Below are 13,582 nucleotides of genomic sequence, written 5' to 3' on the forward strand. Positions count from 1 at the left end.
GAATATGAGGTTTTGAGGGAGATGATTGTATGAGCATTGGTTTACAAATATATATAGGCACAAGTATTCGATTTCTTTAATAGAATCTGTGGTTTAGGATATTACACAAGTATACATATATTCCATCCATAAACTAAAACTAAACCCGTGATACTACATTGGCAAAAAACCAAAACCCGTGATATCTAAAGTGCAAAAAACCAAAACCAAAAAACTAGAACCAAAAACTATGGGTACAAAATGAATTTTGTGTTACAAATTCACATACAACTACAAAAAAAAAATACAACCCGTGATATATCTTGACCCTTCACATATAAGAAAGTGCCACCACATAGTTCATCATATACGACCTGCCAAAACAAAACAGAGAATGTTATACCATTTCAGAGAATTTAACCGAATTCAACCATACCATAATACCAAATAACATTACTCATTTCAATAAAAAGCACTAAACCTCATACAAAGAAACTCATAAACTGTCTTAAACAACATTTTAAAGTTGAAAGAGGATTAAACATATTAAAAACTTCATATGTCACTACTTACGAGAGCAATTCATTAAGGAGCTTATTCTTTAGGGTAAGCTCAATCTCTGAAAGTGGCTCGGCCTTAGCTAAGAGGCTCTCAAGCAATCTCTTATCTGAGATCTTGTTTTTCAATGCCAAGTCTTGTTTCTTGATGCCCCACAGGCTTTGTAACTCCGATAAGCCCTTGCCTTCTTCCTTTACACCGTTTGACATCTTCGCTTTAGCATTTCCAGCTTTTATACCCTGCAGTCGAACCTCAGAGATATCATCGCCATTGCAATCGGATTGGGAGGTTAATGACTGAGCCGAGCCTTCCTCACACTTCCTTCTTTTGTTGTTATCTTTAGCAGATGATGTCTTGCACCACTTCTGATCAAAACACAACTCTCTCCACGCATGCTCAAGGGTAAACTTCATCTTATAGTCTTTGTAAAAGATGTCATGAAGAGCTTGCATGACATCGTTTTCGTTTTGGCCACTGGTCTTCTCTTTCACTGCGGCTTCATAACTACCAGAAAACTTACACATATGATCATTTATTCTCCCCCACCGTTGTTTGCAAGTGCTGACTTCTCTTCTCGCCTGACCGACAAGCTGCGGAGATGAGTTGAAGTAGGTCACGATCCGTTTCGAAGACACTGCAGTTTTCTGGTCTGTACCAACTACCGGATCCTTGTTTGAATTCAACCAGGCGCTGATCAGAACCAGATCTTCCTTAGGTGACCATTTTCTTCTCTCGGCCTGATTCTTGCCACCTAGATTTGGATCATCATACCCCTGTGTACTAAACATAAGGAGTTCTGATGATCCTAGATCGATAGTAGGTGTGTTAACCTCGTTAACTAGCTGACTAGTTAACACGTTAACAAAACCTTCAGTGTGGCTATAAGGGTTATTTGAATCCATGGCGATATTCGAAAGAAGTGGGTTTATTAAGGAATGAGTTATACTTGTAGAAAGAATACAAGTATTTAGAAATAATTTTTTAAGAAGGAAGTATCTACGATTGAAGTTTAACAAAAAGTTTGATAGAAGTAGTTTAAGAACAAAGGAGTTTTGAAGTTTACAAGTTTTGATAGAAGGTTTTCGTAAGCTAGAAGTTTTGATAGAAGGTTTTTATAAATAAGTTTTTAGGGTGTATTAAAGAATGAGTTACATTCTTGAAAAGAAGTTCATTTCGAAGGAAGTAGTTAAGAAAAGAAGAAGTTCAGTTCAGTTTGGAAGAAGTATTTAAGACAGAAGTTCAGTTTTGACAGACGTTTTAGGGTTTTAAAAATAAGTATGGACTGGTTTTGTAAAAGTTATCAATCATTGAACACATAGCCATTACCTAACTAAAACTCAAATGCATTTATCACAAAGACAACGGATTACTAACTACTTCGACTAACTACTAATGATAACGAAAGAGGAACAAATTGACTAACCTTCACAGATTGATGAACCATAATCTTTGGTAGCCTTTATATTGCTCTATCGATTGGTCCACCATTTACCCTCACATAAAAAAGCATATAAGCTATTTCCCTAAGCGAGCAGTTATCAATAAGCTATATGAATAAACTCTCTAAACAAAAAATACACGAACTACCATGTCACCTAACCAAGTTTGAAACAAACCATCAACGGACAAGTAAAAGAGTACTTAACATAATAGATTCAACATAATATTCAGAAGACAACAATACAAAATATTCCTCCTAATAACTTAAATAATGAAAAGCGAACATTGTTGTCATAGTTAACTCCACTTAGGGACAAATACTTAGTAAAACAAACCAGATAATCGATGCTACTCAGTGATGCTACTTAAACAAATACGAAATGACTGCAATAACAAAAATAAAAAACAACATCACAAATACTTCACCTTGTTTATTCTGTTCCTTCAGTCTTGAGACTTCCGCTTGCAACACTCTGACCCATGCATTTAACTCTCCAATGGTTGGATAAAAGGCTGCACGTCTGTCCATCCTACAGAGCTTCTCCTTCTGTTCTTGAAGCCTCCTCTCCACGATCTCGATCTGCTCGGTGACCGTCTCATCCCACCACTGCCACCTATGATGCTCGCCATTACCCTTATCAGAAAGCAAGTGAAATAACATAAGTAATAATACAAATCATTATAAGGAGCAAGTAAAAATTCCATAAAGACTTGGTCGGCTTACCTCTTTGAGCCAGTTCGGACAAGTATAATACTTGCAGTCTGGAAACACAATTCCTGGACCGGTCATTGTCTCCAGTTTCAGGGCTCGACCGCAGAAGCATTTCTCTGTGATGCCATACGTGGCATCCACATATGCCCAGCCAAGGTCCATTTCTGGTTCGGATGAGGTGTCGCTTGGGAGACTCGGCATTCCCTGTCATCAAAGTGATATGAAAATAATCAGAAAACAATATAAACAACATAAACCCAAACTTAAAACAAACTTATAACTTTAGTAATTCACACATGAAAACAGTGAAACAAAACTTATCAATATCTAACACAACTAGCATAAATGATCGATGAACACATTCACACAATCACTCTTTCTATTCACACGAACCATACAACGACAACCATCTCATTCAAAACTTAACTCATTCATGAAAGTGATAGGACGATAATCAGAAAACAATGTAAACAACGAGAAGCTTAAACAATGTGATTCATAACTTAACTTAGCAAGGTATTAACAAAACGATAATTGAAACAAACTTAGCAATATTCATATTACACAAAAAGAGTCTCGAAATCATAGAGCATAATGTTATTCCAACCCTAAACCACGATCACAGATACATGGTTTGAATCATCACCCATAGAAGGTATCAAATACAGGAACCAACAATGACAAGAAACAATCGCAACTATAATTTGCCAAATTCGAGATCAAATAATGCGATATGATTCGAGAGCAAATTTGAGATCAAACAATCGCAACTACACATAAAACGGCTTGAATCAAACATAACCTATCAATCAATTTGACTCATTGCAAATAAAACACCCACACACCTATTTGGACCCAGAAATCCCTAATTTCAACCGCTACCAACATGCAAAATGTTTTCCCTAAATCGACGAAAAACTAATCAAATACACAAATCAAACACAAAAACCAATCAATCACCTTGAATCATTGCAAATAACACACCCACACACCTATTTGGACCCAAAAATTCCCTAATTTCAATCGCTAAAAACATGCAAAACGTTTTCCCCAAATCGACAAAACCCTAATTTCTTCCCCCTTGTTCAAACCAAGAAAATTAATCGATGGATGTGTTCGTACTAACCTTGAGCAATCGGTGGATGTGTTGAGGAGAGATTTTTGACCTAAATCCACGCCGAAATCGACGAACTTCGAGTCAAAATTGCGGACGTTCTCAAATCGCCGAAGAAGAGAGAAAGTTTGGTCTGCAAAAAAATAACGGAATACCCGATTAAAATTTTCCAAAATCCAATTAACATCCCAAATAATTCAACCAATCCCCTACTGCCGCGTCCCGTAAGAGACGGGTTGTTAAGTCTCTTATTTAACATACGTGTCCATTGGAAAAAGCCTTTTTAGAAATCCGTTTGGCCTAGGTTTTTGGGCTCAAAATGGGTTTACATACCCTGATGGACATGGTCTGAAATCTTCATTACAACTACCGATTAATGATGATGTTTTTCAATTTATGGTTCTTTTTTCATAATCTCTTGTTGTAAACTTGTTGGTTATAAAGATAGTAGGAAACAGATTCATTGACCTTGTTTGGTTTTGGAAATATATATTAATTAAATAATAGGTAATAATCTGCGTCTCGTGCGGGATGAGATTTATATTATTTTTTTATAAATTTGTTTTGGGAAATTATTATATTTAAAAAATTAATTAGATTTTAGCATAAATTATTGTGAAAAATAGATAAAGAAAACTTAACCATAAGTTTTAAGTAATAACACAAATTGATAAATAAAAGCAGATTAGGATGCCCTCATCATACACTTATTAAAACAAATAAAAAAAAAAGAAAACAACTTGGCTGAAATTTCATTGTACTTTGTTGGTGGGTTCACTTATTTTTAAAAAAAAAATTGGCTAGGTTTTCTAAATATTTATCTGTTTATTCTTATTTGCTCATAATTTATCTTATGATTCCTGATAATCCTATTAAACTGTGTTTTATATCTCACAAAGATCTCTATAGAGCTTTAGTTAGTGTTGGTAATCTTGAAGTTATTGAAGAGGATCCATATGACAAGATCTATAGTGAAAAAAAAAACAGGAGAATTCAGTTCTGTTTAAAGAATATTAAGTGAGTAACTTGCTGAAGTACTTATATTTTTTCCTAGAGACTATTAACAATTCTATTTTCAAAGTACAATTAAATAAATTTGATATCTTTTTAGGGAAGATGAAATAAAGTGTATTGCATATGGAGACCATGCAGAGAAGTTACATAATTTATGGTGGTCTACTGTAAAGCAGATTGTCATTTGTGTTTTACAGTTTTGGAAAATTGAATGAGAAGGTTAATTTATATAAACCACTTTTTTTTTACTATTTGTTTGGGTATTGTTTAACTTTTTACAATTAATAAACACAAACATTTGATTTTTTGAACTAGGTGACTTTATCAAATATTACAAGGGTGGTCTCGATTCTTTTTTGACCTTGATATCCCAAAAACAAAAGCTTTCAAATCGATGTAAGCATATTTATTAGAAAGTATCTATGTACTATTTTAGAAAAAATATTATTAGCTCATAACTAATGAAATCTTCTATCATTCGCAGGATTCCATTCAAATGAGGCCATCAAAATCGTACAAATGACTCTGAAAAGTTTAGAAACCACAAAGATTATTGTGCAGTAAAAAGTTATATTACAATATAACCAATTCTGAGATGTAAACCTGCTAAGATTCCAATACTTCACAAATTGTCTTTCTTTGTGTGTGAACAAAGAAATCATCCTTGTCAGACATGCCATTGACCAAAAGCAAGTGGGTTTTCATCCACAATTGCTAATGGAAGATCATCTTTGGGCAACCTAAAAATGAAACAAAATGGTTTAGATGGAAAATGAATATAAATGTAAATCATAAACAGTTTTTCTGAATTAAACTTACAGAGAATCAAAACTCTCAACCGCAAGCATTTAAAGATTCACAGTTACAACAGATACACTGTAGGCATTGGAGACACTGCGATCCACTACACATATGATCAATGGTTATTATGGATATAAATGATACATAAAAATATTTTACCAACGAAAAATTACGTAGTCATGTTATAGAGTACCTTTCCAGATTTTAATCTTTGCAAACCTTAACACAATTATCAAAGATTCCTCACGATGACTTTGAACAGTGTGGTTGACATTGTTAGCAAATAGACCCCATAAAACAATAGGAAGACGAACATTCCTGATATAAACAAAGTTTTTTAATCAAGATCAAGAGTTTTAAATTGAAAGGATGGAAAGGAAAACATTTTATATATTTATTATGAATTGCGTAGTCACACGTGAGCTTGGGTGTATATTTTCCATTGACTGGATAACTTCAAGGTGTGTCACTTCTACAATTTTTCCAATGACATCTGAAGTAAATAAAACCAGAAAAATTATTAAAGATTCACATAGTAACATAAATCAGATGTAGTAATATAAATAGCATTAACTAATATAACATACCAATCAAATAATCTGGATTCAGAGTACCACTTAGGACATCAATGTAATTGACATGCGCAAAACCAGTCAATTCATTGGGAAATTGTTCGCACCTTCTTATACGAATGTGTAGTAAAGAAAAACAGAATCTTGTAGGGGTGACTTGTTGTTTGGTAAGAATCACATGAATGGTTCAGTGAGAAGTTGATCAGTATCACAGTACCATCAGGTGTAAGGAAAGGCTCGAATTTTTTGACCAGGTCTTTTTTCACTGAAGCTTTGATTTTATCTCCCTAAATTATCAAAGTTTTTTGAAGTCAGATATACATATAAAACACGATAATTCTTAAATGAGAGCTTTACTATATTACAAAAAAAGACTTTAAATACCTTTGAATCAATGAGGACGATCTCAATGGTTTCTCCACCAGCAACAGAGTATTATTTCCAAAGCCTCATGTTCTTAACATTTATCTTCTACATACTCTTGAATGGTTTCAAGTCAGAAACTGATCTAAAAGAGGACATAAGAGATTAAGGTTAAGTTGTTGAGGAAACTTTAATGTAGTGGTGAATGTGGTGATTGCAATGGTGTTACACAAATGTGCCTTATATATAGCTCAATACTTATTTTGTTTGCTTTAAAACTTTATCAATCATATAAATCACAAAATTAATTTGTTTCCATACTTTTTTCGCAAAATTTTGAAATCAAGTAGAGAAAACGATGATTGGCATAATTTGAGGCTGTCTGAAATAATTGCACATTAAATATTCAATAAAAAAAAGAAAACTATATAAGGCACCAAAAATTAGACATATTAGATATAAATAATTATTTCCATAGTTTTGTTTAAAAATTTTGAAATCAATAGGAGAAAGTGAATTATGGCGCAATTTTAAACTGTCTAAGATTATTTCACATTAAATAATCACTAACAAAGGAACCTGTAATGCGCAGTAATTAATTAGATTTATTGGACGTAATCAATTAGACATATTGGACAAACATGACATTCATAAAAAAGAAAATTATAATATAAGATGTCACCGTAGATCGATTACAATAGTTGAAAGATAGATTTTTCCAGTAAATATATCTTTCTTTGTTTTTTTGTTTCATAGGATTTAGTAAATTAGATAGGCCTTTTGACTCATGATGTACATAGAGTATATGTTCTTGAGATTTGTTTAACATATATAGATTACATTAATAAAATACATACAAATATGTTATAAATAATAAAAATATATTTGTAATGTCATTATACTGAGTATCAGTGTAAGAAGACACTTTATGCATATATATATAAATATGAATTATATATATAAACATAGTATTATAGGTTAATATCTTAAAATAGAAGATACGATTATGTAAATGGTTGTTATGGTTGAAAATGGCATAATTGTAATTAGTCTAGTAATTTGAGATCACTCTTAATAAAACTCTGAGAAACTCTCTAGAGAGATGACACCTCAGCATGGTAGACCTGTAAATAATACATGAGACAAAAGTTATTTTTAAATTGTCTTTCTCAATTAAAGAACACATCTCTAAATTTTTACAAATTTGTAATCCGAGATTCAGAGACTAAAAGTGGATTATATTACTTAAGTGAATATTAATTATGTTATTGGTATACTATAAGTGAATATTACATATGTTATATGGTATACCATAAGTGTAATAGTTTTCTAAATTGTGCTGCTACTGCATGCGAAGTTTGATTGTCAGCATATTGCTGTATGCGAATCAATAACTCCATTAGTACTCATATATATGTAATTTAATGTGGTTATTGGTTTGCATATAATTTTGTTAGCGATCATGCAGGAATTAAGGCTTCCTAATTTCGGGGACTGGAAATTGAAATGGTAAGTACTAACTCATTATCTCCTTTAACAATAAAGTTGAAATTATATAGAGGTTTTTTTATTGTTTAATTCGCCGGTCTACAAAATATAAAAATATAACAAACAAAAACCAAGATAATAACCAACAACGATGGAGTGCCAAGTCTCAAAGCAAATTTATTAAAAAACAAAAAAAAAGCAATACAATAAAATTCTGAAGCCTCTATGGTGCAATCTCCATAAGAAAGTTCCTTAGCCACTTTTATCATTCTTCTCCTTCTTGATCCTGATACTACTACATGCGCTCTTGGTAACAGAATTCTGATCAAATGCTTCATTCAAATTCACCGTTGGTGCCTCCCTTCTTTTAGATGGAGTTACACCCATCGATTTGGATTGATGTGATGATCCGCCAGTACCAGATAACATCATAGAATCTTACATGAACATTCTTCTCAAACTAACATGTATATTAACCATGAATGTTTAATGTTTATAATCATCTTATAAAACTCGAATTTTTTGTATTGAATAGAAGAATGTCACCTCAGGTGCTTGCTTCTGAAACAACTGAGTTTTCTGAATCGAAGGTGGACATTGTTTCCTAATGGAAAAGATAATTTGAAGATAGTTTTAGTACCACCCCATGTTAATCTTGTAAGAAGAATGATATGAACACAAATAAGTACCTGAGGGGAGTCTTTAGCAGGGGAATCGTTCTCGTTAAAATCAGAAATCATTTCCTGATTAGTAATAATCTTCAGAACTTTGTAAGTGTCGTGCTTGTAGACATAATTTTCCCGTTCTATACTGATTTTGAAGAGAAAAGTTTTTCCTACCAAACTGGTTAGAGCAGGTGGCTAGACGTCTGTTTCTTGGATCTATATCAACCGAAATACATGTTTTGGGATTACCAAATGTAACTTGTGTCTGAAAATAAATAGTAATTATATCATGACATACAAACTAATGGCATAATATTCGATACCTGGGCAAAAGTTTGGGATTATCAATCTTACATTTCCCACAATGGTAATAGTATGGCACAACATCATTAGGATTTTCCTCATCAAAATCATCTCTAGGCACAGCTAACACCTTCTTATCACATGTTTTGCAACCCACATAGTACCACCCCATATCAGCATTAGTTGCAGATAATGTGCTCATGACAATGCACCGCTCAACCTTAAGTAAAATTCCAAAAAGTTTAGTAAAAAAAAGATTATTGTGCAGTAAAAAATTATACTAAAATATAATCACTTCTGAGATGTAATCTTTCTTAGATTCCAATACTTCACAGATTGTCTTTCTTGGTGTGTGAATAAAGAAATCATCCTTGTCAGACACACCATTGACCAAAACAAGTGGGTTTGCATCCACAATTGCAAATGGAAGATCATCTTTGGACAACCTAAAAATGAAACAAAATGGTTTAGATGAAAACGAATATAAATGTAAAGCATAAACATTTTTCTGAATTAAACTTACAGAGAAGCACAACTCTCAACCGCAAGCATTTTAGGATTCACGGTTACAACAGATACATTAATGGAGGCGTTGGAGGCACTGCGATCCTCTAAACATACGATCAATGGTTATTATGCATATAAATGATACGTAAAAATATTTTACCAACAGAAAATTACGTAGTCATGTTATAGAGTATATTTCCAGACTTCGATCTTTGCAAAACTTAACACAATTATCAAAGATTTCTCACGACGACTCTGAACAGCGTGGTTGTCATCATTAGCAAACAGATCCCGTAAAACAATAGGAAGACGAACATTCTTGATATGAACAAAGTTTTTTTTTTATCAAGATCAAGAGTTTTAGATTAAAAGGATGGAAAGCAAAACATTTTATATATTAACTCTATATTGCGTAGTTCACACGTGAGTTTGGATGTATCTTTTCCATTGACCGGAACAACTTCAAGGTATGTCACTTCTACAATTTGTCCAATGACATCTGAAGTAAAAAAACCAGAAAAATTATTAAAATCTCACATAGTAACATAAATCAGATGTAGTAATATAAACAACATTAAATAATATAAATTACCAATCAAATAATCTGGATTCAGAGTACTACTTAAGACATCAATGTAATTGACAGGCTCAAAACCAGTCAATTCATTGGGCAATTGCTCGCACCTTTTTATACGTGTAGTAGTGAATAACAGAATCTTGTAGGGGTGACTTGTTGTTCGGTAAGAACCACATGAATGATTCATTGAGAAGTTGATACATGGTACCATCTGGTGCAAGGAAAAACTCGAAGTTTTGACCAGGTCTTTTTTCACTAAAACACTTATTTTGTCTCTTTAAGTTATCAAAGTTTTTAGAAGTCAGATATAAATATACATTGTAGGCATTGGAGACAATGTGGTCCTCTACACATACAATCAATGGTTATTAAGCATATAAATAATATGTAAAAATATTTTATCAACAGCAAATTACATAGTCATTTTATAGAGTACCTTTCCAGACTTTGATCTTTGCAAACCTTAACACAATTATCAAAGATTCCTCATCAGCGTGGTTAACATCATTAGCAAACGGACCCCATAAAACAATAGGAAGATGAACATTCTGGATATAAACAAAGTTTTTTTATCAACATCAAGATTTTAGATTGAAAAGATGGAAAGAAAAACATTTTATATATTTATTATGTATTGCGTAGTTCACACGTGAGCTTAGATGTATCTTTTCCATTGACCGGAACAACTTCAAGGTGTGTCATTTCTACAATTTGTCCAATGACATCTGAAGTAAAAAAACCAGAAAATTATTAAAGGCTCACGTACTAGCATAAATCAAATGTAGTAATATAAATAGCATTAATTAATATAATTTACCAATCAAATAATCTGGATTCAGAGTACCACTTAGGACATCAATGTAATTGACAAGCTCAAAACCAGTCAATTTATTGGGCAATTGCTCTCACCTTCTTATACATGTAGTAGTGAGAAACAAAATCTTGTAGGGGTGACTTGTTGTTCGGTAAGAACCACATGAATAGTTAAGTGAGAAGTTGATCAGTATCATGGTACCATCTGGTGCAAAAAAAGGCTCCAATTTTTTGACCAAATCTTTTTTCACTGAAGCACTGATTTTGTCTCCCTAAATTATCAAATTTTTTAGAAGTCAGATACATATAAAAACACAATAATATATAAATGAGAGCTTTACTATATAACACAAAAAGACTTTAAATACCTTTGAATCAATGAGGACCATCTCAATGGTTTCTCCACCAGCAACATAGTATTGTTTCCAAAGCCTAATGATCTTAACCTTTATCTTCCACATACTCTTGAATGGTTTCAAGTCAGAAACTGAATTAAAAAAGGCCATAAGAGATAAATGTTAAGTTGCTGGGGAAACTTTAATGCAGTGGTGAATGTGGTGTGTGCAATGGTATTACACAAACATGCTTTATATATAGCTTAATATTCATTTTGTTTGCTTTAGAAATTTATCAATCATATAAATCACGAAAAATAATTTGTTTTCATACTTGTCTCTCAAAATTTTGAAATCAAGCAGAGAAAACGATGATTAGCATAATTTAAGGTTGTCTAAAATAATTGCACATTAAATATTCAATAAAAAAGAAAACTATATAAAGCACCAAAAATTAGACATATTAGATATAAATCATTAGTTTCCATAGTTTGTTTAAAATTTTTGAAATCAATAGGAAAAAGTGATATATGATATAATTTTAGACTATCTAAGATTATTTAACATTATATAGTCACTAACAAAGGAACCTACAGTATAAGGCACAATAATTAATTAGATTTATTAGACGTAATCAATTAGACATATTGGACAAACATTGACATTCATAAAAAATGAAACTATAATATAAGATGTCACTGTAAATTGATTGCCATAGTTAAAAGATGGGCCTTTCCAGTAAATATATATTTCTCCGTTCTTTTATTTTGTGGGCTTCAGTAAATTAGATGGATCTTTTGACTCATGATGTATGTAGAGTAATTCTTGAGATTTGTTTTATATATAGATTATATTAATAAAATACATACAGATATGTTATAAATAATAAAACTGTATTTGTAATGTCATTATATTGAGTATCAGTGTAAGAAGACACTTTATGCATATATATATATATAAGATAAGATTATGTATATATATAAACATAGCATTATAGGTTAATATCTTAAAATATAAGATAAGATTATGTAAATAGTTGTTGTGGTTGGAAATGGTATAATTGTAATTAGTCTAGTAATTTGAGACCACTTTTAATTAAAGTTGGAGAAGCTCTATAGAAATGACACCTCAGCATGGCAGACCTATAAATAACACATGAGACAAATGTTCTTTTAAAATTTTCTTTCTCAATTAATAATAGAAGATGGTGAGATATTTTTATCCTTAATATAATACATGATTAAAAAAGAGTATTTGCATCTTTTAACTAAAATTAATGTCATATTTGCAAAACTAACAAAGAGAAAAATTTGTTACTGTTGATATTTTCAAATTTTCGTTGTACCATTTCTCTCCTTCTCTCTCCTTTCTCTTTTTTTGTCAAAGCTTCTCTCTCCTTTCTCTCATTTGCTTCTCATTTGTGTTTTTCTCTCTCCCTTATCTTTATCCATCCCTCTCTCGTCTCTTTATTTTTCTCCTATTGTTTTCCAGAGAGATCTAAAAGAAATAATCAATTAATCTCCAACCCAATTTGTTAACACATAATTTTTTTTTCCAGATTAAACTTAATTTTCCGAAAAGCTTGTAGAGAGCCTTGAGAGCTGCATTGAGAATGGTCAGAGGATTCCACGATGAAGAAGAAGACGATGTCCAGTCATCCACAGAGACAAGAGGGGCAGAAACCAATAAATCTCTCCTCTAGGTGAAAATCACTGTTGGTTGAGAGACGACGTGGCTGACTGCAGCAGCCGCAGCGGTTTATTACCACAGTTCGGATTTAGTTGACTTATTAATAAAATTATTAGGGAAGTAACTATTAGACTCACTTATAATACTTTTATGTTAACATGTTAATAGTTTATTTGGCTGAGTAATAAAATTGTTAGGGATACAACTATATTGTTATCTTTGGTGCATCCCATGTGAGAATGCAAAGTCTATTGCATAGTTCATCCCATAACTCTACCTAGATACACTAACACATGCATATATCTCATTTTTTCTTCATATCTCTCTCTCTCCCTCATTTCTCTCTCTCTCCCTCATTTCTCTCTTTCTCCCATCTTACCCTCCTCGAAGACAAGCATCTCTCTTAGAAAATCCGGTTAATGAAATAAGTTTATTGTTTCTCTGAAATTTGAATTAGTCTTTAAATTCTTTGTAGACCGCTAACAGATTTGAATTGTGTTATATTTATCTGTAGCGTACTAAGAAAAAAATAGAATCTTTTAACAATCTATATAAAACCTCTATAAATTAATAATGTTGGGACCATGATAATCTATTAATTTATCGTGATATTAATTTATCTATAAATTAATAATTATTAATTTATAGAAAA

The 13,582-nt window shown here is 32.0% G+C and overlaps 1 protein-coding gene across 1 annotated transcript; it reads right to left on the bottom strand.

The window, feature by feature from the left end:
• Positions 1-310: 310 nt before the first annotated feature.
• Positions 311-1,439, bottom strand: LOC112083937 (glutathione S-transferase T3-like). Its single transcript, XM_024152159.1, has 2 exons — positions 553-1,439; positions 311-353 (listed from the first exon to the last, which is right to left on the bottom strand). The coding sequence occupies exons 1-2, from the start codon at positions 1,437-1,439 to the stop codon at positions 311-313; spliced, it is 930 nt and encodes a 309-aa protein (XP_024007927.1).
• Positions 1,440-13,582: the final 12,143 nt, after the last annotated feature.

Source organism: Eutrema salsugineum, unplaced genomic scaffold, assembly GCF_000478725.1.
Source record: "Eutrema salsugineum unplaced genomic scaffold, Eutsalg1_0 scaffold_5, whole genome shotgun sequence".
Lineage (NCBI taxonomy): Eukaryota > Viridiplantae > Streptophyta > Magnoliopsida > Brassicales > Brassicaceae > Eutrema > Eutrema salsugineum.

Bases quoted from the DNA above. Each gene is read 5' to 3' on its own strand.
- LOC112083937 (XM_024152159.1), bottom strand. From the start codon at position 1,439: ATGGATTCAAATAACCCTTATAGCCACACTGAAGGTTTTGTTAACGTG. The intron at 354-552 runs GTAAGTAGTGAC...TTGTTTTGGCAG, and splicing joins CTCCTTAATGAATTGCTCTC to GTCGTATATGATGAACTATG.